The sequence below is a fragment of the Oryctolagus cuniculus genome, chromosome 9 (genome assembly GCF_051225735.1).
Source record: "Oryctolagus cuniculus isolate XC-2025 breed Fujian yellow rabbit chromosome 9, ASM5122573v1, whole genome shotgun sequence".
NCBI classification, from domain to species: Eukaryota; Metazoa; Chordata; class Mammalia; order Lagomorpha; family Leporidae; genus Oryctolagus; species Oryctolagus cuniculus.
This window is the reverse complement of record NC_142875.1, coordinates 136,299-160,366: the sequence shown is the minus strand read 5'-3', so window position 1 is coordinate 160,366 and position 24,068 is coordinate 136,299. Positions and strand designations below refer to the sequence as shown.

At 52.1% G+C, this 24,068-nt stretch overlaps 1 protein-coding gene across 8 annotated transcripts; it reads left to right on the top strand.

Moving 5' to 3' along the window:
• The first annotated feature begins 1,132 nt into the window (after window positions 1-1,132).
• CFAP97D2 (CFAP97 domain containing 2) lies at window positions 1,133-21,047 on the top strand. Of its 8 annotated transcripts, none has more exons than XM_017339753.4 (5): window positions 1,133-1,475; window positions 5,474-5,554; window positions 6,406-6,524; window positions 12,774-12,933; window positions 20,628-21,047. In XM_017339753.4, the coding sequence occupies exons 1-5, from the start codon at window positions 1,386-1,388 to the stop codon at window positions 20,673-20,675; spliced, it is 498 nt and encodes a 165-aa protein (XP_017195242.3). In that variant the 5' UTR covers window positions 1,133-1,385; the 3' UTR covers window positions 20,676-21,047. The 8 variants fall into 8 exon arrangements, with proteins under 8 accessions (XP_017195242.3, XP_017195241.3, XP_089159461.1 ...); XM_017339752.4 differs by having other exon boundaries at window positions 20,625-21,047; XM_070048366.2 differs by lacking the exon at window positions 6,406-6,524 and having other exon boundaries at window positions 1,274-1,475; window positions 20,625-21,047.
• Window positions 21,048-24,068: the final 3,021 nt, after the last annotated feature.

Below are 24,068 nucleotides of genomic sequence, written 5' to 3'. Positions count from 1 at the left end.
TTTATTTATTTGAGAGTTACAGGCAGAGAGAGGGAGAGACAGAAAGAGAGGTCTTCCAACCACTGGTTCACTCCCCAAATGGCCACAACAGCCAGAGCTGGACCAATCTGAAGCCAGGAGCCAGGAGCATCTTCTGGGTCTTCTACGCAGGTGCAGGCACCCAAGCACCTGGGCCATCCTCCACTGCTCTCCCAGACCACAGCAGAGAGCTGAATGAGAAGCGGAGCCGCCGGGACACAAACTGGCACCTACATAGGGTGCCAGTGCCACAGATGGAGACTTAGCCCACTATGCCACAGTGCCAGCCCCAACATATAGTCTTTTTCAGCCAACAAATCTTAGTTAGCCTTATGCCTTAAAGTGCTGGCTGTATCTACTGTGCATCCTGTGTGTATATATCATCCGAAAGTTGAAACTTGTGAAAAATGATGTATTAAAAGATTCATTTGTGCAAAAACTCACACAACTTTTAATTTTCAGCTCATCAGCAATTTTACATCCCGCAAAGTCTCCCACCAAACTTGAGGACAGCAAGGCCATGGCTGCCGCAGTGCACCCAAGGAGGCTGTGCCGTGCGGCCGCGTGTGCCGGAGGGGCCCGCGTTTTGCTTTCCTTACGTCTTATTGCTCCCAAGTCTTCTACTGTTTTAGCTTGGCTGATCTCACAGACTGACAGGCACTAATGCTAATATGCAGAGCGTGGCTCCTCGAGAAGTGCTGCTTCCTATTCTGCACGTGTGCAGAGCTGGACTAGGCCCTGTCCACTACTCAAGGGGCGGATACCGCGCGGTTAGGAAGACGGGAATTCTGAAATGAAAGTGACAGTGCTGTTTTGTCCTTAACCAGTTCCTCTAATCATGCTGTCTCCAAAATTACACATCTGGTTTAGACAAAAAAGAAATGACTCAACAGCTGCCTTGGCATGGTTTTCACTTCGTTCCGTCTCAGGAAAGGCCCCTCCCAACCTAGATAAAAGCAGTGCAGAGAGGCAGGGCTTAACATCCTTGGACTGAACCCTAGCAATCTGCCACATGAGCTGCCAACAGAAGTGTTTTGGAATTGTCCAAATGCTTAGCAAGGATTCAAAGACGGGGGAGGGTCAGGGAAGGCAGGAACAGACTGGGGCCAGGGTTGGGGGGAGGGGAAGCTCCCTGAGGAGGAAGCTGTGCCCATCCCTGGGGAGCTGGGGGCGGCCAGCAAAGTGGCCACACTGAGCTTGCAAGATCTCTGATCTCTGAGGCAGGCCAGCCAGCTCTGTTCCCTTCCTGTGCTGCCCTCTGGCTGCCTCTTTCCCCTCAGCCTGGCTGCCATGGTGACTGTGACGTGGCCAGCAAACAGTCCTGGGCCAGTCTCTCCGGAAGCAGCAGGACAGTTTCCTGACTCAAGATGTACAGGGCCCCCCGGCCTCTGCTCCCCTACGCCGGGGAGCACCTACAGCGCTCATGGGACAAAGCCTATCAGGACCACAGGAGAAAGGTAGGGAGGGCCCTGCAGCCACAGGGCACAGCCATGAGACTGTGTGCAGAGCTGGGCACAGGGGGCCAGGTCCCCTTTCTTAGGAGGGACACCTCATGGTCGTCATGTGGCTCCATTCCCCCCCCCACACCACTCCTGGCACAGTTCTGAGACTCTGGCACTCTCCGGGGAGCTCAGAGGCAGCTGCAGAGCTGGGCACAGGGGGCCAGGTGCCCCTTTCTTAGGAGGGACATCTCATGGTCGTCATGTGGCTCCATTCCCCCCACACTGCTCCTGGCTGCTCTTTCACAACCTGTGCCAGTCACAGCAAACGTTGGCAGAGCACCAGACTTTGCCTAAATGAGTCTGAAGGAGCCCTCCCCCATCAATCAGCACCCTTCAGAGGGGACCACAGGCCCAGCCTGTCCTCCAGGAGATGCACTGTTAGCATTTTCCACTCAACTCATGTGGGCCTGAGCCTCCCTGGAGTCACCAGCCAGCAGCCCTAGCTCACTGGGCGAGTGCCTGCGTGGGTCAGGGTCGGAGGTGGCCCCAGAGAAGTTTGGGCTCTGGTTCTGGAGACAAGTGTGGCCCTGTGGTGATTTTTTTTTAAAGATTTACTTCTTTATTTGAAAGATTTTACTTCTTTATTCTTTATTATTTTATTACTTCTTTATTTTATTATATTTATTTATTTATTTACCTCTTTATTATTATTTATTCTTTACTTCTTTATTTAAAAGATTTACTTCTTTATTTGAAAGGTTAGAGGGGTGGAGAGAGGAGAGAGAAAGAAAGATCTTCCATCCGGTGGTTCACTCCCCAACTGGCCACAATGTCCGAGGCTGGGCCAAGCCAAAGCCAGGAGCCAGGAGCTTCTTCCAGGTCTCCCATGCGGGTGCAAGGACCCAAGTGCTTGAGCCATCTCCACTGCTTTCCCAGGGGCATCAGCAGGGGGCTGGAGCGGAAGAGGAGCAGCTGGGCCTTGAAGCAGTGCTCCTAGGGGGTGCCAGTGTCGCTGTCTGTGGCTTAACCCTCTGCACCGCAGCAGCAGCCACGAGAGGGACACACGCTTCATTTGTGTCTTGTTTGTATGCTCACCTCTGTGCTGCTGGCCCCAGCTAGTTCACGGCGAGGTTCTCAGTGCTGGAGTATACAGCAAGCAGCTAGTGAAAGTCGCTGGCAGTGAGCGTTACTTCTCTGAAAACTGTGCGAGATTGTACAGCCATGGGTGGTCTGTTGTTCATTTTTGTGTCCCGAGGAGGGTTGTCAAGAAATATCCCCAACTTGAGGGAGAAGCCAGGCTCTGTTCCTGAGAACCTGTGTGATAAAGAAGGCTGGAGGTGCTGCCGAGGGCTGGTCAGCGGCATTCAGTGAGGCTGACTCAGCTGAAGCGCAGGTGTGCTGGGGACGTGGACCCACACAGCACTGCCCCACAGCTCTGCCCCTTCCCACGGGTCCATGGCTGTGGGACAGGGAAGGGCGTCGCTGGTCATTGCATGAGGCTCGCAGCTGATGGCAGAAGGTGTGGACTGAGGACTCCCTCGAGCAGGCAGGAAGGTGCTGAGGGAGGGACTGCACATGGCACCCAGGAGGAAGCATGGTGAGGACAGGGCCAGTCAAGTCTTGAAGTGCAAGGAGCCAGCACCGGGCTGCCACAGCTGGCAGGGAGGCTGGGAAGGAGGAGGGGTGTGGGGAAGGCGGGAGCCCCAGGTGCAGCCCAGGGGCGTCACCGCTGCCCCGTCTCCCAGATCTGCTGAGGGAGGTCAGAGAATGGAGTGTGTGAGGAGCTGACCGGTCTGTCCCATGGACATAGAACTCATTTAGGACAAAGAAATGCAGGAGGAGTGTGTTCATGGCCCAGTCCCAAAGGATGTCCTGGGGGTGGAGAAGTGTGGGTGTCAGCAGAAGGGGAGGGGGCCACAGGGCTGGGAGCTGCAGGAAGAGCCAGCCAGACCCTCACCAATGCCACCTGCCAGCACTGGGAGTCAATGGGAACATAGTCTCCCCCTCCAGGGAGGGGGTCAGCCCTCGGAGTCACTCAGCTTCTTAACTGCTCTGTGGAGAATCCCTGGGTACAGCAGGAATTTTGATGTCATACAGAGGAAAAAGGATGCATAGGAGAACATGGTGCCCTCACAGCCCTAATGGCTCCTCAAAGCCAGCTCCAGAATCCAGTGCCTTATCTCTGCCTGGCATCTCAACAGGGATGACCCCAGGACCTGAGCAGGCCCTAACCCCAACCCTGATCCCTGACCCTGACTCTGACCTTAACCCTTATTCTCATCTATCAGACTGACAAAAATATCAGAAGCAGTCTGAGGAAAGAGGCAGTGTCGTTGAGACCGATGGGCAGGCGTGTGGGCCACATGCCTCTCACAGGGGCTCACACCCACTCTCCCTTAACCCCCAACCGCAATTCCAGAGGCACACAGCAAAGATGCAAGAAGACGTGGCCAGATGTATTGACTAGAGCATATTTTAGTAACAGACAATAGAAAATAGCAGGAGATGTGATACGGCCTTAACAGCTAAAGAACTATCACTGTTTTATGGTGTGGCTCTTATACTGAAATTACGTTTTTCAAAGTTTCTCTTCTTTGGAACACGTGTTAAAGTATTTGCGGATGAAAGGCTGTGGTTCCAGCTCTCAGGTGAGGGAGAGGCTGCAAGAGGGATGCAGGTGAAGCCAGGCTGGTCCCAGGCAGGTTTTACCGAGCCAGCAAGCCCTGTATGGGCTCACTTCCTCTATTTTTATTCTTGTTTGCAATTTTAGACAATAGTTAGAAAACAAATTTAACTGAAAAAGGAAGAAGAATCGTAACTGTAGTTAGATACGTAATTTTTCATAAATTTATTTAATAAATTCAATTTTTCATAAATTTAAAACCACAAAATGATAGGCTGCTTACAGGAACAAGTATGGAAATGGGGAGGGAAGCGTAGGGGCTGCCTGGGCAGGTGGAGAGCAGGGAGAGGACGCCCTTCTCCCCTGCAGGACTGGAGCAGGGCGGTAGGGCCTTGAATGACAGGTCTTTCTCGAACACTGATTGGATGTCACCGCCCACGGGGTCAGCGCAGACTTCTTCAGGGGCCACACCCCACACCTGCCCACAGCCTTCACCAGGCTGCAAACAGGAAGCAGGGGGTGGGGACGGGCTTTCTTCCTCCTTCCTCTCCTTCCCTCCTCGCCCCTCCAAGAGGCCCAGTTCCAGCGGATTCCATCTCTCTCTGGTGGCCACCCTAGGGCCTGGGATGGCACAGTGGCCATGGCACTCCATCCCCACATTGCATGGAGACAGAGTCTCTGAGGACATCTGACCACGCCACTCTTCTGCTGCTGTTTCCCAGTGGTGCCCTGCCCCGTGGGGCTCTGTCAAACACCCCACCCCGCGTCCTCTGCCTTCTGCAGCCTCAGAGTCCTCCGACTGTGGCCATGCTGCCAGCCCCGTGCTTGGCTGTCCTTGTAGGCTCTCAGTTTATTCTCCAGCTAGTGGAGCTTCCCAAACTGTCACCACCTCATCAGCTGATGTCCCCAGCAGCCAGCGTGCAGAGTGCACAACAAACAGAATGGAATGGCCCTCGCGCGATGAATCGGCTACGTTTAAGAACAACTGTCCCTGTAATGCTGATGTTTTCTGAGATGGTGCTCTGCCAGGACAGACATGCAGCTCACTGAGAGCACCACCAGTAGGCTCGGCAGCATCACAGGGCCGGGGCGTCGTGTAAAAGACCTCTGGGCAGCACAGGGCAGGACGCAAGGTCGGCAGGATGCAAGGTCGTCTGGCAGTCAGCACGTGACGAGCCGTGCCCTGTGCCTACTTTACTTTCTACTCTGAGGCCTGCCTGCTTCTTGCCAGGGGGTTCAGACTTGGAATCAAATCATGACCCCACTGGGAACCTCCTGCCATCAGCAGATTCGGAATCTCTGGTGCCTTGGATAACAGTCTGTAAGTGTTCCTGGTGCTGGGAACCCGAGCTGCTCTGCCCCTGAGGTCACTATCCACTCTGTGCCACAGGTGCAGAACGCCCAGCCGCTGGTGGACACTCGGGCCCCGCCGACTTTCTGCCACCTGCAGCTGAAGGTCAAGAGGCTGAAGGTAGGTGTGCAGCGCCCTCCCTCAGTTAAGCGGACGGCCACCTGGGAAGATCTGCCCAAGCGCCCAGGGAAGTGGCAGCGGCAGGCGTGGTGAGGGGTATGGGTCACTCAGCAGTTAGTGCAGGGCAGGCAGCCAGTGAGCCCTGTCTTGGCCTGATGGAATTAGTGGGTGGCCTGAAGCTTTCTGGTCTTTGTGCTGACCTGTCAGGTTTCAGACTTGGTACTGGTGATTCACGGTGGCCAGTTATACAGTGCAGCTCTGAGATATTACTCAGCATCCTTCCTTTAAACTGGACTCCCTTAGAATGATTGTTTCTTAAAGGTCAGGCCATCTAGTGAGAGCAAGAACTGTGTGGTCACGCTTGTAGCAATGCCCATCAGGCAGAGCGCCCTGCGTTTCATGCACCTGTTGGGCAAGGGAGGAGCGCTTGGCTGAGCACAACCAGCCCTAAGCAACTGCGGGTTAGGTGTTTTAAAACCTAAATCTTCTGAGCAGTATAAGAATCTCTTTCACAATCTGAAATTATTTCATTAGCATCACAGCCATGTGTCCATTTCAGAGGGGCCCTAATTCTACATGGTAGCTTCTCTCCTCACTGTCACCTTGCTACTCTACTGCTCCAAGTCCATAGAATCCCACTGCAGCCTGTGTTCCAATACTAAACAAGAGGTCAAGGTCGCTCCTGCCACAGCCATTGCTGAGCAGTGCTACGGTGCCCTCGCTGATGGCTGGTGAGGCAAAGCAAAATCCAGGGGTCTCCAGTCACAGAAAGTGGGGGCAGAAGGGAGCCCCGTCCCAGATCTGTGCACAGTCATGGCCAGGGCTGCTCCAGGCCCCTCCTCCACCCACAGCTGGAAGAGGAGCGGCTCTCCACCATCGACAGGAACAACCGCCTGCTCCTGGAGAGGGTGGCCCACATCCTGAAGACAAGGGGGCAGCCTGGCAGCAGATATGACTCCACTGACACAAGGTAACAGAGGGGCCCCCACCACCCACCCTGGTCAGCAGCAAACCCAAGGCCTGGGCTCTGGGGCGGGGCTCAGCTATCGCTGTGCATCGGAGAAGCACCTTCCCCCGTCAGCCCCTGAATCCAGGTCTTAGCTGAGACATGCGAGCCATTTTCCCCACCTGCAGCAAAAAAGACAGAGTAACTGCTAATGCGACTGGCACCAGGACTATTCCAGGCCTGCTAATTGTTTAACTCTGAGTCCTCACGTGACCCAGTGAGGCAGAGACTACTGAGCATGTCGTGTCAGATGGGGAAACCGAGGCACGGTGGGGCAGCAGCTGGAAAGAAGGCACCACGCCCGAGTTCTAGGCTGGGCCTACAGCCTGTCAGCCAGGGCAGCTTCCAAAAGCAGCAGTGGTTTTGTATCTCCATGAGTAGACCGTGTACTCCTGGCTGCCTGTGAACTGTGGACACCCTGCTGGCCACCAGGCCTGCTCTTCGGTGGTCCCAAAGTGTGGTTCCCCTGCTGTGAGGTGCAGCCCCTGAGACCACCACGTGGCTGCTGAGGTATGAGCCCTGAGCCTCTTCTCTAGTGAGAGCCCTCGGCCCGCCCCCCCCCCCCCCCCGCAGATCCCAGAACTCTAGCTATAGGCACGCCATGGTCCTCCCCACGGCGTAGGGGGTTGCGGTGCCTGAGACAAGCTCAATGAGAGCGGTCTTTCCTGAAGCGCTCGAACCTTTTAAAACCTTGAGAAGCACCTGGCAGCTCCCAGGTTTCACCGTAAATTAACACTTGCACCTCGGGCACCCCGAGGCCAGGGCCCACGAGAAGCTGCTCAGAGCACACCCTTGCGAGTTGGTCTGGCTGGGTGCCTGGTCAGAGCACATGTCTTCTGCCCTTCAGAGATGGTCCACTTGGGCCAGAGGCAGGGTAGGGGCTGGGCTGTCAGGAGTGAGCTCCCTGTGACTCCTGGCTGCACCCACCCTCAGCCCTGGTAAGCGATGGGAGACCTGGAGTCACCATCAGCTTGCAGGCATTTTTTTAAGATTTATTTTAAAGACAGAGTTACAGAGAGAGGTAGAGACAGAGAGAGGTCTTCCATCCATTGGTTCACTCCCCAGATGGCCACAATGGCTGGAGCTGCGCCAATCTGAAGCCAGGAACCAGGAGCTTATTTTGGGTCTCCCATGCAGGTGCAGTAGCCCAAGGACTTGGGCCATCTTTTACTGCTACCCCAGGCCATAGCAGAGAGCTGGATCGGAAGAGGTGCAGCCGGGATTAGAACCGGCACCCATATGGGATGCCGGTGCTTCAGGGCAGGGCTTTAACCCGCTGCGCCACAGCACAGGCCCTGCAGACAGACGTTTTGACCTGAGCACAAATCAAGTGGCTGGGACAGCAGCTCATCCACAGGTCACGCTGCCCAGGAGCAGCCCCCACGGGTGTGCTTCTCAGCCTGCTGCCTGCAAGGTGAGGCTGCTAGGGCACCTGCTTGGGAGTGGCTGGATAGAGGACTGAGCTGGGGAGGTGCTGGCCTGTCAGCTGGGAAGTGTGCTGTGATGAACTACGGCAGTGACCAGTATCCAGACCACAGTGAGCCCAGCTTCATGTGTGGTGCTGCCAGGGATACTGGAGCCGGTGACGCCCAGCAGCCCTAAGCTGAGTGCATCTCCATGGAAACATCAGCAGTGTTTGTCGGGAACCATGGCTTTGGTGCCTGGTACCTGGCTGTTTCGTCTGGTTGACACCTGCCAGGAAACATCAGCAGTGTTTGTCGGGAACCATGGCTTTGGTGCCTGGTACCTGGCTGTTTCGTCTGGTTGACACCTGCCAGGAAACATCAGCAGTGTTTGTCGGGAACCATGGCTTTGGTGCCTGGTACCTGGCTGTTTCGTCTGGTTGACACCTGCCAGGAAACATCAGCAGTGTTTGTCAGGAACACATCGCTTTGGTGCCTAGTACCTGGCTGTTTCGTCTGGTTGACACCTGCCAAATTAACATGAGGCGCCAAAGAGAAGCAGTCCCTCTACAGGGAAGCCCAGCGAACTAACTGGCTCAGATGTACACATACGCAGCAGGCCAGTTGGTCAACAGCAGAAGTCAGCGCCTTGAGAGAAACTGTACAGCCAGCAATGAGATGCTCACTCCTGATTCAGATTTAGTCGGCGTGTGATAAGCACATAGGCTTAAAGTGTGCAGTCTGAGTTCCCCAATGTTACACCTGTGACACTGTCTCCACAACAGGACACAAACACTCCTGGTGCCGGCCAGGAGCCTGTCTGCTGTCCCTGTGTGTGAACTGCTCTTCCTGTCTGCAGCATCCTGGTCCGTGTGCAGATCGGCCTTCTTCCTGCTGGGTAGTGCTGTGTTGTGTGACCCGCAGTTGGTGAATCCATTTGCCTGGGGAAGAGCATTTTATTACAAGTAAAATCATGTGTAAAATGATCATTCAAGTTTAAAAAAAAAAAAAAACAGAGACTAACAGTGCTCTCAGCACAAGACTGACACCTGTGCTGAACGAATCTCAGTTGAGTCAGCCGGAGCCGGGGCCTCCAGCGCGCTGCCTGGGAGTTCCAAGATCTCTCCCCAGAGACACTGGTGAGCAGCCTCTAAAAACAACGCTTTGAGGTCTCTGAATGTGGTCCTGAGGACACAGCCTATGGAAACCCACCATAGCTTGTCAAGAACAGCAGCACCCCCAGACTCTGAACTGAAGCCTGCCCCTCCCTCCCTGTCCCCAGCTCAGGAAGCAGGTGCCACTGCAGGGGCTGAGCCGAGAATGAGAACGCAGGCTCCATCTCATCCAGCAACCAGGCGGTGGTTCTCTTCCTGGGGGCAGGACTTCAGCACCTCTTGTCCCAGGCGTGTGGGAGACACCTGTGTTCTGCTCGGCCCACATCCCTGGAGAGGAGGCCCTAATCTGGGTCCTGCCACGGGTTTGCTAGGGGTACTGGAGCCCCGACCCCCGAGGCAGGGGGCCCACACTGGGAGGACCTATGGTCCCCACACCATGGAGTGCGGAGCTGGGGTATCCCTCAGGGGAGGTTGCCCCTGTCCTATGCCCAACTCCAGGGCACTGAGATGCCACCCGAGAGGAGGCAGACTGGGAACACCGTGGCCCCTAATCCTTCAGGGCTGCTCCGCTTGCAGCAGCGTGTGAAGAAGAGCAAGGCTGCCTGGACATGAAGACAAACAACATGGACACCAAGAAGGAAGGAATCAAACTGTTCACAAATAAGTGAGTTTGCATTCGCTAAAAATGAATACACAAATTCAACAGGTTGCAGAATACAAGACCACAAACACACAAATCCATTGTATTTTTATACATTTGCAACAAACAATCAGAAAATGAAACTAAGAAAATAATTCCATTCACAAAAGTATCACAAAGAATAAATATTGGGGCTGGCATTGTGGCACAGCGGGTTAAGCTGCTGCCTTGAGGAGATCATCCCATATGGGTTCTGGTTCGAGTCCCAGCTGCTCCCATCCAGCTCCTTGCTATAGAAAAGCAGTAGAAGATGGCCCAAGTGCCTGGGTCCCTGCACCCTTGTGGGAGACCTGGAAGAGGCTCCTGGCTCCTAGCTTTGGATCCAGCCCAGCTCCAGCTGTTACAGCCATCTGGGGAGTAAACTAGAAGATGGAAGATCTGTTTGTCTATCTCTCCTCTCTCTGTCACTCTGATTTTCAGATAAATAAAATATTGAAAAAAAAAAAAAAAAAAAACATGAGACACATAAAACACTGCACTGCTTCTGGGCCTTCCCAGACTGACTGTTCTTCAAACCTGCTGCAAATGCGGTCACCAGGGCAGAGCCTGACCTGTCACGTGGAAAACGTGGCACATAAGGCCATGACACGTGAGTATGGATCAGGGAGGAGTTCTCATCCTGAAAGAGAAAAGGCTCCAGAACCCCAAATAAAGAGAGCTGCCTACTGCGAGTGAAGTCCAGAGAGGACAGAAGAAAACCAGAAGAGGCAAACCCATGACAGCACAATGCACACCATTGCAAGGGCACAGGAGAGCGCTGACCACAGCTTCTGTCCTCCCTCTGCCTTTCCCAGTGGGCATGGTCTGTGTCTAGAGAAATGTGGCAAGTATGATTAAAGTTGAACCTCCGGCGCAGTGGCTCACTTGGTTAATCCTCCGCCTGTGGCACCAGCACCCCAGGTTCTAGTCCTGGTCGGGGCGCTGGATTCTGTCCCGGTTGCTCCTCTTCCTGTCCAGCTCTCTGCTGTGGCCTGGGAGCGCAGTGGAGGATGGCCCAAGTCCTTGCGACCTGCACCTGCATGGGAGACCAGGAGGAAGCACCTGGCTCCTGGCTTCAGATCAGCGCGGTGCGCTGGCTGTAGCGGCCATTTGTGGGGTAAACCAACAGAAGGAAGACCTTTCTCTGTCTCTCTCTCTCACTGTCTAACTCTGCCTGTCAAAAAAAAGTTACCTCACAGTAATCTTTTAACCCTGACATTAGACACTACTTGTTTTCTTGAATATCATGTTACTGGGTTCATAACAGCTAAACCCACACGACTTAATCAGCCCGTATCAGTGGGTCTGTGTATTAATTCCAAGCACATGCTGTTGTAGCCGACGTGAAATGGACACGTTTAGGCACTAATGTCCATGTGGACTCTCCAGTCCTACTCTTCTTACACTGAGTGAAGTTGCTGATGTTCCACTGTTTCTGATCTACACAATGCGGTTTTGTCAGACCCAGTCTGATACTTGACCCTTTTGTGGCATTTAATCCACATCCACTCGCTCCTTGTTCTAACTCTTTATCCACTTTCTCTCATGCTTCCACCTCCCTAACCCTGCCCTCTTTCCTGTTTGGCCCGTAGCCCCATCCCTGGGCTCAGCTCAGCACTGTAGATGGTGCCCATTAGGCCACAGATCCCATTGTCAACCCTGTGGCCACTCCAACCACGAGCTAGCCAGAGGACCCACGCATCTCACCATGACCCAAACCCATTCCAGTTCCGCCATGATGGGCTCAGTGATGCCAGGCAAGGTCTTAGCTGTAGTAAAGCACAAGATCCTATTGTTGAGATTATTATCAGAATTAAATGAGAGAACTGTATTTTATTTATCCTAGTAACACTACACACCAAGCACACACAATCATATACATACACACAGCACCAACACAATATCACACACACCTACCACATAATACACAGCACACACAGTACACCATGCATACCACACAGTACATATATACCACACACATACACACACCACATACCACACACATATAGTACACAACCAAACACCTATACACGTACAGTACACACCACACACTACCCACACACACCACGTACCCACTTCAGTGACTCTCAAGTGCATGTGTACTGCGGTGAAGTGTGGTTTTCCTGGCAGTAATGCTCCTTTTTTGGCGGAGTAAAAAGCACGAATGCAGGGATGGGTGTTTGGCCCAGTGGTTAAGAAGCCACTTGGGACTTCTGCATCCCCTGTCCAAGTGCCCAGGTTCATGTCCTGGTTCCCCTTCCGACTCCAGCTTCCTGTAAATGGGCACCCTAGGTAGCAGTGATGAGGGCTTAGCTGGGGCCCTGCCACCTGTTTGAGAGACCTGGAGTGAGTTCCCAGCTCCTGGCTTTAGCCCGTTCAGGCACCGGGGAGTGAAACATTGAATGGAAGATGTCCATCTTTTTCTGTTTGCTTACCACACAAATACATTTTGAAAAATAAAAGTGAGGGGTGTTTACGATGGGGCCTGGCACAGCCCAAGTGCCTAGTACTGTACCGAGGTGGGCACTGTTCCAGGAAGGGGTCCACACCTGCTCAGCCCAGGTCTCTGTTCCAGTGTCGCTGCTCTTGAAATCCATGCTGCGCTCCTGCCCCTCGGTGCTCCCACAGTGCCGTCCCTTCTCATTGTCTCCAGTCATCCTCTGCCATCTCCTCAGTGTTCTTTCTAAACTGTGTGAGTGTGGTCTGAAGTCATGGACTATCTTCAAGATAAGTCAGGAACCTTTCCAAGATCCAGCCTGGGTCAGCTCCCAGCAGGCACTCCTCAGGTGGCCTGTGACATCCTTCTTTGGGGAGGCACGAGTGCCCACCTCAGGAGCCCTGCTCTGTCCCTCCCACAGTGGCTGTGTGGTCCCCAGAGCAGCTGAGTGCTCACCCTGGAGCCAGCACCTCCCCGTGGGTTTGCTCTGCGCTTGTCCACAGTCATGCAAAGTGCAAACCCTGCAGTCCCCGAAGCTGCCGGGCCCTGACATATGCCCTAACCATCTTGGTCTTTCAGGAAAAACTTGTGCTCTGTTCTGGAGTCTACACCGGGAAAAGAGCACCAAAAGAAAACAAAATCATCCCAGAGGGTTTCTCAAAGGCTGAGCCGTGGTGTTGTGCATACAGGCAGCATGGAGGCTGGGCAGGGCTCAAGATGGACACCTCTGGAAACGCAGGTACTCCATGCATAAAGGCGCCTGGGGCTCTGTCCTGAATCTATGGCTATTTCAAATTCCCACTGTACTTACTCAAACGCATCCAGTACCGCATTGCCTGCCTTTAGTGTGAGGGAACCTCCTTCCATTGTTCACAGGCCAGTGCCAAATGGCCACATCCTAATAGTAAAAGACACAGGACAATGACTCAACTGGTGCATCCATCCACTATTCCCTTACAAACTTAAAAGCTAAAGCTAAACTCAGTTGATGGATGATAGGTTGTGAGGGAAAGATTTGGTGAAAACAATAATTTGGCACAACACTAGCTGTCCCACTGGCTGGATTGTGTCCATCCTGAATTAGCTGTCCCACACAGAATGGCCAGGGTGGCCAAAGGGTTTGCCGGATTCTGTAAACTCTAGACTCACCCTCCTCATCTTACCCACATTGCTGGCAAAACCAAAATTCTGAGTGAGGAGAAGTGACATTAAATTTTACCATGAATTATCATGCTTGTAAATGTCCAATAAATCAAATTAAGCAGGGTTGAAAATCTTCCGTCACCCTCATTCCTCTGTATTTACAGCTCCATGGCCAGCAGCATTTCCAGATAGCTTTCCTTGAAATACCACCCATCACAGGGGAAAATGCACAGGAGTCAATGTTACCTGCATGTTCCTGGACCACAGACTCCTACCCGAGCCAGGCCAGGACCTCCCCCAACTGGCACCAGTTCTGCTCTCCCCCGGGGCACTGGGGTTGGCAATGGCCCCCACTGAGCTTCCTTCTATGCTTACTGGGACCTCCTAGGCTTCCCAATTCTCTGCTTGAACAATTCTTACAGAATCCTGAGGTGGGGTGGGGACAAGCACCTTTGCAAAGATGTGTAGCTAGTAAGCAGTGGTTACTAATTCATTAAGAAAATCTAATTTATCTTGGAATTTACATTAAATACTTGAACATTCCACTTCAGATCTTAATTGTAATAAAATATTTGCTCATTTAAAAAAAGGCAGAACTTTCTAGAAGTAACCTCTTAGCAGCTTGGGTGGGAACTGTAATGTCTATTCATTATGTGTATCTCTCTATATAGACACAGATATAGTTATTTAAAAATGGGATCACACTCTGAAGTTTCTGGAAATTCCTCATTTCGCTCAGTAACGTATCATGGAAAAGTCTCATGCCAGTGCAAAAAGGCCTCCCCTTCCCTTCATAGCAGTTATGGAGTCTCCTCACAGATGGGCCTTGGCTCTGCACTAACCCTTGTGTGACAGAAATTTAGGTTGTTTTATTTTCACTGTTCCAAAGGAAACTAGTCTGTTGATATCTCCTCATGTACATATTTCTGTAACTTCTATTCCTACAAACAAAACTGATAAATCAACAGGTACACATATTTAAATTTGCAACTGGTACTAGCAATCTGCATCTCTTTTTTACAGTGGTGTCACAGTACTTGTTTCCTCCCATTTGCCAACAAAAGAGTGGTACATGTGCTTTTAATTTTTGGGCCATCGTATTTTTTGCTCTATGAACTGTCTGTTCATATCTTTGATCAGTGTCCTACTGTCGCTCCCCCTCTTTGTGGAGGAACGACACTAAGCCCTGCCTAGGCTTCATATCCGAGTCACGGCACCATTATGTCGCTCCCCCTCTTCATGGAGGAACGACACAGGACCCTGTGCTGTTCTTTCGTCTGCTCGGCCCTCCCCGGGTTTGCTGCTGGTTCTTCCCGGGTTGGCTACCGACCCTTCCACCTCCGTGGAAGGGCAGTTCCCCCTGGCCGCATTCCCCACTTCCGCAGGGGAGCGGCACACCGCCGGCTGGTTCTCTCGGGGGCTGCACGGGTTCCCTTAGATGTTCCCCATAGATGTTCCTGGTGCATGCCATCTCTCTCCTCCTTTATAGTCCTCCTCCGCCAATCCCAACTCGGCTGCCCACACGCCGAGTACGCTGCTCTCCTCCAATCAGGAGCAAGTCCTACAGTTTATTAGTTGAACTGGAGGCAGCTGTGCGGAAGCTGTTTACTTCTCTCCCAGTGCCATATTGTGGGAGAGCAGATGCATAGAATAAGTCCTAATTCCAGTAACTCAGTCCAGTCCGGATTGCTCCCCACATCCTACGAAATGTTTCTTTCAGTTATTAAGAGGCGGTAGCTGTCTATGTGCTGAAAATATTTACCCTTATTATTGATGTGACAGGTCTTCTGTACCATGTTGTTACTTACTATTTTACTAACACTTATTTTTAGGTTGTAAACCAGTACTTTCCTCTGTGGCAAGTGGTTCTTAAAATTTTTTTAAATTTAATTTATTTGAAAGGAGGGTGGAGGGAGACAGAGAGAAAGAGATCCCCAAATGCCTACAACAGCCAGGACTGGGCCAGGCCAGGGCTCAATTTAGATCTCCTAAGTGGGTGTCAAGGACCCAAGTATTTGAGCCATTACCTGCTGCCACCCAGGGTACACACTGGCAGGAAGCTGGAATGGAGAAGTGGAGCCAGGATTAAAACCCAGGGACTCCAAGATGGGATGTGGGCATCCCGGCAGCCGCTTAACTGCTCTGCCAAAAGCCCATCCAGGCAGCTGGTTCTTATGTCCTACATGGGAGAGCTCCTGCAAGATTTAAGCCTATGAATGTATTCTCCTAGTGTTTGTAGTTTTCTTGATTAGCTTTCTGTCTAATAAATATGGAGTTTTTATGTTATATAAATTAGAGATCAAATTTTATTTTTTCCAGGTTTATTGCAAGTTCAATAGCCTTTAATATTCTTCACATAGCTTGCTCTCCAAGGGTTACAGCTGCACCCTCCACCCCCCACCCTTGACCTGGCCCAGCAGTGCCTCCATTCTTTCTTGATGGCCCCATGCCCAGGAAGCCCCATTCAGCTCCTTGGAAAGCCAGAACAGCGCCTTCAACAATCCTCCCTGCTGGGCAAGGGTCTGTGTCTGGGCCCATGCTCCATGGGGGTCTCAGTGTTCAGTTCCTCTGAATTTTTGAGAGGCTGCCTCCAGTTATGTGTTCCTGGCACGCTTTGGGGCATCATTTCATTTTAGTTTGTCTGTCTTAGAAGCAGAATAGTGTAATTTTGCTTTTAAACCTGGTCTTGGTTAGGCCCTACCCCTAACCCTGTTTGTCCATTTGTGTTTCCGGACATGAGAAGAGTGCTTGCTCTCCTCTCTGGCTCCTCATTTGTGTTTCCTTACTTTTCCCTTTTTCATAGTGTTGGGTTTTTTCTTAGCAAATGTCAAGAAAATGCTTAGAGTGTATGCTTCAAACCCATCCTTCATTTATTTACTTTGACTCTCTCTCCCCACTTTATTGCTTTATTAACAGGAAACAGATAAAGCCCTAGAGCAAGGAGGGTGGGATAAGTTAAATAAAGAAATGGAAAACGGAAGCCATAGAAAAAAGGGTCTCTAGCAGCTGCAGCTCCAGCCCGAGGCTATCTGGACAGGGCCTGCTCTGCCAGCTGGCTATAGGCCTTGCTCTGCACAGGCCTGCAGGGTGCATAGAAGACTCACTGTGCCCCCCTGCCGGGCGAGGTCCTCAGCTGCCCAGCACTTTCTCCCTTTCTGAAAAGGCAGAAATGGAAACCATCAAGAACCAAGGGACAGCTGCCAAATTGCTGTCCCTGCACTGCAGTTGGGGCCACGTCTGAGTCTCAAAACCTGGTGACAGCCTTGTCACAGCCTGTGGTGTTGTGCTTTAGGTTCTTTGGCTCTTCCTGTCTGTGAGGGAGGAGGAGGGGGCGGGCCCAGGCCCTGGGACACCTAGGCGACAAATCCCCTTCGCTGGGAGCCAGGCCGGGGTGGATGCCTTGCCTGAAGTGCCTCCCAGCGTCCACACCGAGGTAGCAGATAGCAGTACACATTTCAGGGTAGGTTTCTTCCCTTTAGAAAGAAAACCAGAACCAGGTGATTTCGGATATGTGGGCTTAGGAAAGGAAATAACTCAGCTTTCTAGGACCCAAATCCCCTGAGAATCCTGAGAAACTCTCAGTGCCAAGCTTGCTCCACCCTCGGATCCGATGCCCACCGCCCATTCCTGGGACCTTTGAGGTCCTGCACAGCTGCAATTCACATTCCATGGACTTGGCAGAAAAACTCGCCCTGTCCTGAGTTCCAATGGAGCCCTCAGTAGCCTGGAATTATGCATCATTCTTGACAAGAGCCCAACCCAGTGACCCACCACTTCCTAGAGAAAGAAAACAAAAATGAGACAGAGGAGCTACAGTAAATCCTTAAGTGATCAGCTTCTGCTGAATTGTGCAATAGTGGGAGCACAGGGCAGGCCTGCTCCAGGTCTCCCAGGCTTCTCCACTGCTTGGAACTAAACCCAGGGCCTTGTTTTCTAGCTGTAGATGGAGTGGGGACCATCTCTTAGGACTCATGTTGGGACCAAATGAGTTAACTTGGAACTAAACCCAGGGCCTTGTTTTCTAGCTGTAGATGGAGTGGGGACCATCTCCTAGGACTCATGTTGGGACCAAATGAGTTACCTTGGAACTAAACCCAGGGCCTTGCTTTCTAGTTGTAGATGGAGTGGGGACCATCTCCTAGGACTCATGTTGGGACCAAATGAGTTAACCATGACAAGAGATTGTGTTGGCCCTGACTTGGCAAACAATAAATTTGAGTTATTCCTTCTCCTTATGCCTCTGCCACATGGAATTAGAGTCTTGGAGTTTGAGAGACATCTTGGTCCACTGTGGGGAGCAATCCGGACTAGACTAAGTTACTCGAATTAAGACTTATTCTATGCATCTGCTCTCCCACAATATGGCGCTGGGAGAGAAGTAAACAGCTTCTGCACAGCTGCCTCCAGTTCAACTAATAAACTGTAGGACTTGCTCCTGATTGGAGGAGAGCAGCGTACTCGGCGTGTGGGCAGCCGAGTTGGGATTGGCGGAGGAGGACTATAAAGGAGGAGAGAGACGGCATGCACCGGGAACATCTATGGGGAACATCTAGCTGAAGGAACACCTGTGCAGTCCCCGAGAAGAGCCGGCCGGCGGTGTGCCGCTCCCCTGCGGAAGTGGGGAATGCGGCCAGGGGGAACTGCCCTTCCACGGAGGTGGAAGGGATAGTAGCCAACCCGGGAAGAACCAGCAGCAAACCCGGGGAGGGCCGAGCAGACAGAAAGAACAGCGCAGGGTCCTGTGTCGTTCCCCCATGAAGACGGGGAGCGACATAATGGTGCCGTGACTCGGATAGGAAACCTAGGACGGATAGGAAACTTAGGAGGGAAGAAATGACTCGGATAGGAAACCTAGGACGGATAGCAAACTTAGGAGGGAAGAAACGGGAAGAAGCAGGAAAATACCAGAGAGAGAGACTAGCAAACAGCCTAGGGAAAAGCCGGACGAAAAGAGGTGCCGGAGGAAGCTGTTGAAAGCCTAGGCATAGACTCAGATACGGACTACGGGGGGAAGCTGGGAGAAATCTCTAAGGTCGAAAGCAAAAGTGAAAGCTAGAACAAACAGACTCGGACGCGGACTGTGGGGAGAGGCCAGGAGAAATGAGGGAGGAATATCGTTGGAGGAAAGCTTGGGGAAACATACCGGGTAGAGAAAAATGTTAGGGAAATTGAAGCCGCGGGGGGCAGGCCGAGGCGGAAACGGAAGCCACTTTGGGGTTCTCAAGTTAGCCCGGGAATAGGGGGCGAAAAGTTGAAACCAGAAGCTGAAACGTGAGCCAGGTTGGGATCCGTCTGATTAGCCCGGGGAGCAAAGGATGGGAAGCCAAACCGTGGGGCGGAGACGTACGCTGGGTTGAATTCGCCAGGCTAGCCCGGGGAACTTAGATTGAATGCTAATGGCGGACACGTAAGCTACGCTGTGTTACTCGCGGAAGCCGCCGCGTGCAGAGAGAGCACGGGGCGTGAATAGATAGGGAACGGGGCTGGCGCGAGGCCGTGGTGCAGACGCGAAGGGCGTGGAGACCGCAGAGCGCGCGAAGCCAAGCCACGCAAAGCCGAGCCGCGCAGATGAGAGAGATGCGGGCTGAAGCGGCTCAGAGCCGGAAAGCTGCCGAGAAGCAGCCTCGGGGCGGGCGCAGCCGGGAAGCTGCAGGGATAAGAGAAATAGAAGTTTAGAAATAAAATGAGAGAAATAAGAATGCTGGAAGATAGAAGTAAAATGGGAGAAATAGGAATGCCCGGAGATAGAGAAATAGAGAAATAAAGGCCTCCCTACAACACTGCAATGTGAGAGCTTGGATTCGGTCTGCCCAATTAGTGAGGCGATGAGCACCTGGGCGGCTAGCAGCTTATGCGCCGCAGGTCACCGAAGACAGGCACGAATTAACATCAGTAAAGCTTCCCCACAATGCAACAATTAGGAGGCTTGGATTCGGTCTGCCTGATTTAAGGCGGTAAGCGCCAGCAAGCAGCTCGACCAGAGTATGAGCTGCAGGTCACCGAAGATAGGCACGAACCAACACTAATAAGTCTCCCCCACAATAAGGCAATGAGAAGGCTTGGATTCGGTTTGCCTGATAGGTTTTGTAAGCCCCTGCGGGCAGAGCAGAGCATGCGCTGCAGGGCACCGAACACAGGCACGCATCAGCGCCTAAAAACCTCCTCACAATGGCGAAGAGAGGACCCGGATTCGGTTTTCCTGATTGATAGGACTTGTAAGAGCCTGTGGCAACTCTAGCAAGTAGAGCAGAGTGTGTGCCGCGGGACACCGAAGACAGGCGCGTATCAACGCCAAAAATAAAAAGAAAGGGGGATCTGTGGGGAGCAATCCGGACTAGACTAAGTTACTCGAATTAAGACTTATTCTATGCATCTGCTCTCCCACAATATGGCGCTGGGAGAGAAGTAAACAGCTTCTGCACAGCTGCCTCCAGTTCAACTAATAAATTGTAGGACTTGCTCCTGATTGGAGGAGAGCAGCGTACTCGGCGTGTGGGCAGCCGAGTTGGGATTGGCGGAGGAGGACTATAAAGGAGGAGAGAGACGGCATGCACCGGGAACATCTATGGGGAACATCTAGCTGAAGGAACACCTGTGCAGTCCCCGAGAAGAGCCGGCCGGCGGTGTGCCGCTCCCCTGCGGAAGTGGGGAATGCGGCCAGGGGGAACTGCCCTTCCACGGAGGTGGAAGGGATAGTAGCCAACCCGGGAAGAACCAGCAGCAAACCTGGGGAGGGCCGAGCAGACAGAAAGAACAGCGCAGGGTCCTGTGTCGTTCCCCCACGAAGACGGGGAGCGACAGTCCACCATCTCAAGAATCAAGTGTGGATACAATCATTCTCTTGGCCTTTTGGCTAAAATCAAATGTGAAGTGCTGATACGGGCTGCACCATGTGGTGGGAACCAGGTCCAAAGGCCAATTGGTGTGATTCCTTTCTTGTGAAATGCCCAGAACAGGCAAATCCGTGCAGACAGAAAAAAGTAGGTTAGTGATTGTCAGGGGCCTGGGAAAGGGAACTGGGAAGTGACTGCTAATGAGTGTGGGTTTTTAGGGGAGTTTAAAGAAAATGTTCTAAAATTAGACTGTGATAACTATTTCCCAACTCTGCATATGCCTAAACCACTGAAATACAAACTTTAAGTGGGTGAAGTTTGTGCTACAGTTATATCTCTGTAAAACTGTTTTTGAAAGGATTGATTCTAAACACTGTCCCCGTGCCTTCTACTAAGTTGATATTTTACTCTTCTTTCATGAGGAAAATGTTTCAAATATGTATTTTTGATCCAGCAGGAACAGAAACTGAAACTCAGAAAGAGCACATTCAAGCGTGGATCCTAAACATCAAGCGGGAAAGCACAGGATTCGGGACAGATTGGGACAAGGCAGCCTGGTGAAGGTGGTGACAGAAACCAGGAACAACCACTCCGGGGCTCCCACTGCACTCCCATGACACAGCCTCAGGACATCAGCTTTGCCACCAGAACTGGGCTCCATGGGAACCAGGCTCTAGGCCGAGGTAGGGCAGCCCCTCCTCTTCCCCTCTTTGCTGTTGTGCAGCCAGGAGATGCTTGCAAGGCAGCTCTGAGACAGCGTGGACACTATGCTGGACTGCACAATGCTGCAAACCTTGTTTTCCTCTGCTCCTTTGGCTGATAATTGAAAACAAACACACTGAGTGATGTTGGGAATTAAATGATTTTTCAACACTTACTCTGTTACCATATTTTGATCTATGGTGGATTTGTTTACAATTCCTAGGGATATTTGTGTAATTACCTTAACAACTCTGTGACTGTTATTTTTTAAAAAGTATTTATGTAAAGGACGATAAATGGGAGGCAGGGAAAGAGTGAGTGAGAGTGCTATGGATCTTCCATCTAGTGGTTCGATCCCCAAATGGCTTCAGCAGGCTAGGCCTGGGCCAGGCAAAAGCCAGGAGCCAAGAACTGCTTCCTGGTCTCCCATGTGGGTGGCAGAGGCACAAGTGCATCCTCTGCTGCCTTCCCAGGCATATTAACAGGAAGCTGGATGGGAAGCAGGGCAGCTGGGACTCAAACCAGCACTTTGATGTACGATGGCGTTGTAAGCAGTGGCTTAACCTGCTGTGCCATGTTGGCCCCATGTGATTGAATGCAGCTTTGACCCTGGGGCTCTCCCATATCCTCTAGAAACCCCAATGTGGACACAACACTTTCATTAACAGTTTAGATTTGTGCCCAATTTGATAGAGAAATGATCTCTCACCAACGACTGTGTCCTTGGTTTACAAGCCTTGAATCTGTACCTCCTTTCTAATGGTGGCAGCATCATGTCCAGTTGTGCCGGTCTGTTCCCTGACTTGCTTCCTCAACCCTGGTCTTGGCCTGTGAGCTCTAAAGGACTCTTGCAAAGCTAGAAACGTTGTTATTTGGTTACAGCACATTGTATTCTTTTTCTGTCTACCATTTTCCAGAGTCAACAGCTCATGAAGACTATCAAATTGCTCCACATGGTCAAAAAGGGACAAAATTTTCCCATATGGGGAAACTTCCACTCTTTTACCCTTGAACTCCCTTGTGTGTCAATTCTGTTATTTTGTCCTCTGTTGCTGCCAAATCAGTCAAGGGTGCCTCAAAGGGACACAAGTACAGGTCCCTGTGTGCCAAGGGGATGGAGTCCTAAGCATGAGGGGATGTTCTAGAACTGCAGGCATCATTGGCTGGATGAAAAATCCAAGCTCTTCCAGGCTGCAATTCCACAATTCCTGACTCCCAAAGTCTTGAAGCCCAGAAGTTAGGCTTGCCAGCAGGGAAAGTAAGCACCTGTAAGGCAAAGTTGGAGCTGAGTCTGATAGAATGCTAAGGTACACACTGCAGCGTTACCAAAGTTTGTAACTAAGGACTCAGGCTTGAAACAGCAGGAAGCGGGGGCTGCTGGTCTTAAATATGAGACGCGTGCTCACCCCTTGGCAGTCACACTGCTCAGATGCACTTGTCCTGTATCACATGATTCGAGCCACTCAGTGAGAACTCACTTTGCCGATTTCACCACCAGAGCATCTTGGTGTTTAGCAAATAGGACCTTCTAGTATAGGTATTTGTCTTTTCTCTTCAAGTATAATGTCGGGAAACACTGTATATACATATATATATAATAGATAATTCTTTAATGATGAAATTAATTTCCACGTAACACACAAGTAGACTACAGGAAACCACAAAGAGAGGGGCACTCAAAATAGTGGCAACTGGAACAGACTGGGCAGTTACTGCCCAGTGGTCTGTAGGGTGCCCATCTGTGAGCCATCTGCAAGGACTGTATGGGTGCTCTTATCTTCATGACCTGGGCCTCCTGTCAACGTCCAGATGTTCTCAGCCTGACCAAGCATATCTAGAGCGTAACTTCCACAAAGGTGAAATGCCCAGGCTGGCCAGTCACCCCAGGGGCCTTAGAGAAAAGCCTAGTGACTGGGAGGAAACTGGGCCCCCTAGTGATGCTCTGCAGAACTGCAGCCCCTAACTAAGGGGCCTTGCACTTGAGGATTTTCTCTTTCCATATGCTTGATGAGAAATTTAAGCAGCCCTCAACCTCAAGTCCCCTAATTAGCACTTTTTGTTAATTTTGCTAACGTATTTCTCCAAATACGTACATCAAAATAATTTTTACATTTTTCTAAATGGTAGGAAAGTAATCATTTTCAATACATAGTAAGTAACCCAGCATCTGAGAATTATCAACAATTTATCCAATCACCACTGCGACATTCACAATCAGCAATTCGTCATAGCTCTTACAAGCTGGTGTTCAGTAAGGTTCTCCAAATTATGAAATTCCATTTGGGAAAATGTGAGATGTCCTGAGAATCTCACAATTTGTGCGCCTCCTCCCTCCGCCCTGGACGCTGACTGAGCGGGGCCCCGCGTGCTGCCTCCCCAGGAGCCTCCGCCTCCACGCCGGGCCCCGCAAGCCCCCGACACCCCTGCCCGGCCGTTTCTGCTCCGCCGCCGTCCTCAGTTCGCCCCTCACTGCGGCAGAACCCAGGCTGAGCGTCCGGCCTGGCGGTGCGGCCACTAACTCCTGCGGGTCCCTCCGCCCGAGGGCAAGGGTGCCGGGCGGGTCTGCCGCTCACAGATCAGCTTCTCCCTGAGTCGTGAGCCCCAGCGTCCAGCGACCCGCGCACCGAGGAGTCGCCCCCGGAACTGAGGCGGCCAACGGCGCCGAGTCGGCCCCCACTCCCACTCCAGGGATCTAGGGCAAAGCGTTCCTTCTTCTTTTTTTTTTTTTTTTTTTTTTTTTTTTTTTGACAGGCAGAGTGGACAGTGAGAGAGAGGCAGAGAGAAAGGTCTTCCTTTTGCCGTTGGTTCACCCTCCAATGGCCGCTACCGCCGGCGCACCGCGCTGATCCGAAGCCAGGATCCAGGTGCTTCTCCTGGTCTCCCATGGGGTGCAGGGCCCAAGCACTTGGGCCACCCTCCACTGCACTCCCGGGCCACAGCAGAGAGCTGGCCTGGAAGAGGGGCAACCGGGACAGAATCCGGCGCCCCGACCGGGACTAGAACTCGGTGTGCCGGCGCCGCAAGGCGGAGGATTAGCCTAGTGAGCCGCGTTCCTTCTGCGCGTGCCCAGGTCCTGCGCGGCGCCGACCGCGGGCCCGGGCTCCCTGTGCGCATGCGCGACCGGCGCTCCTCCAGCCGGGGCTCAAACCAGATCGACCGGTTGTTAAAGCCCAAGACTGAGGGGCTTCCAAGAGAG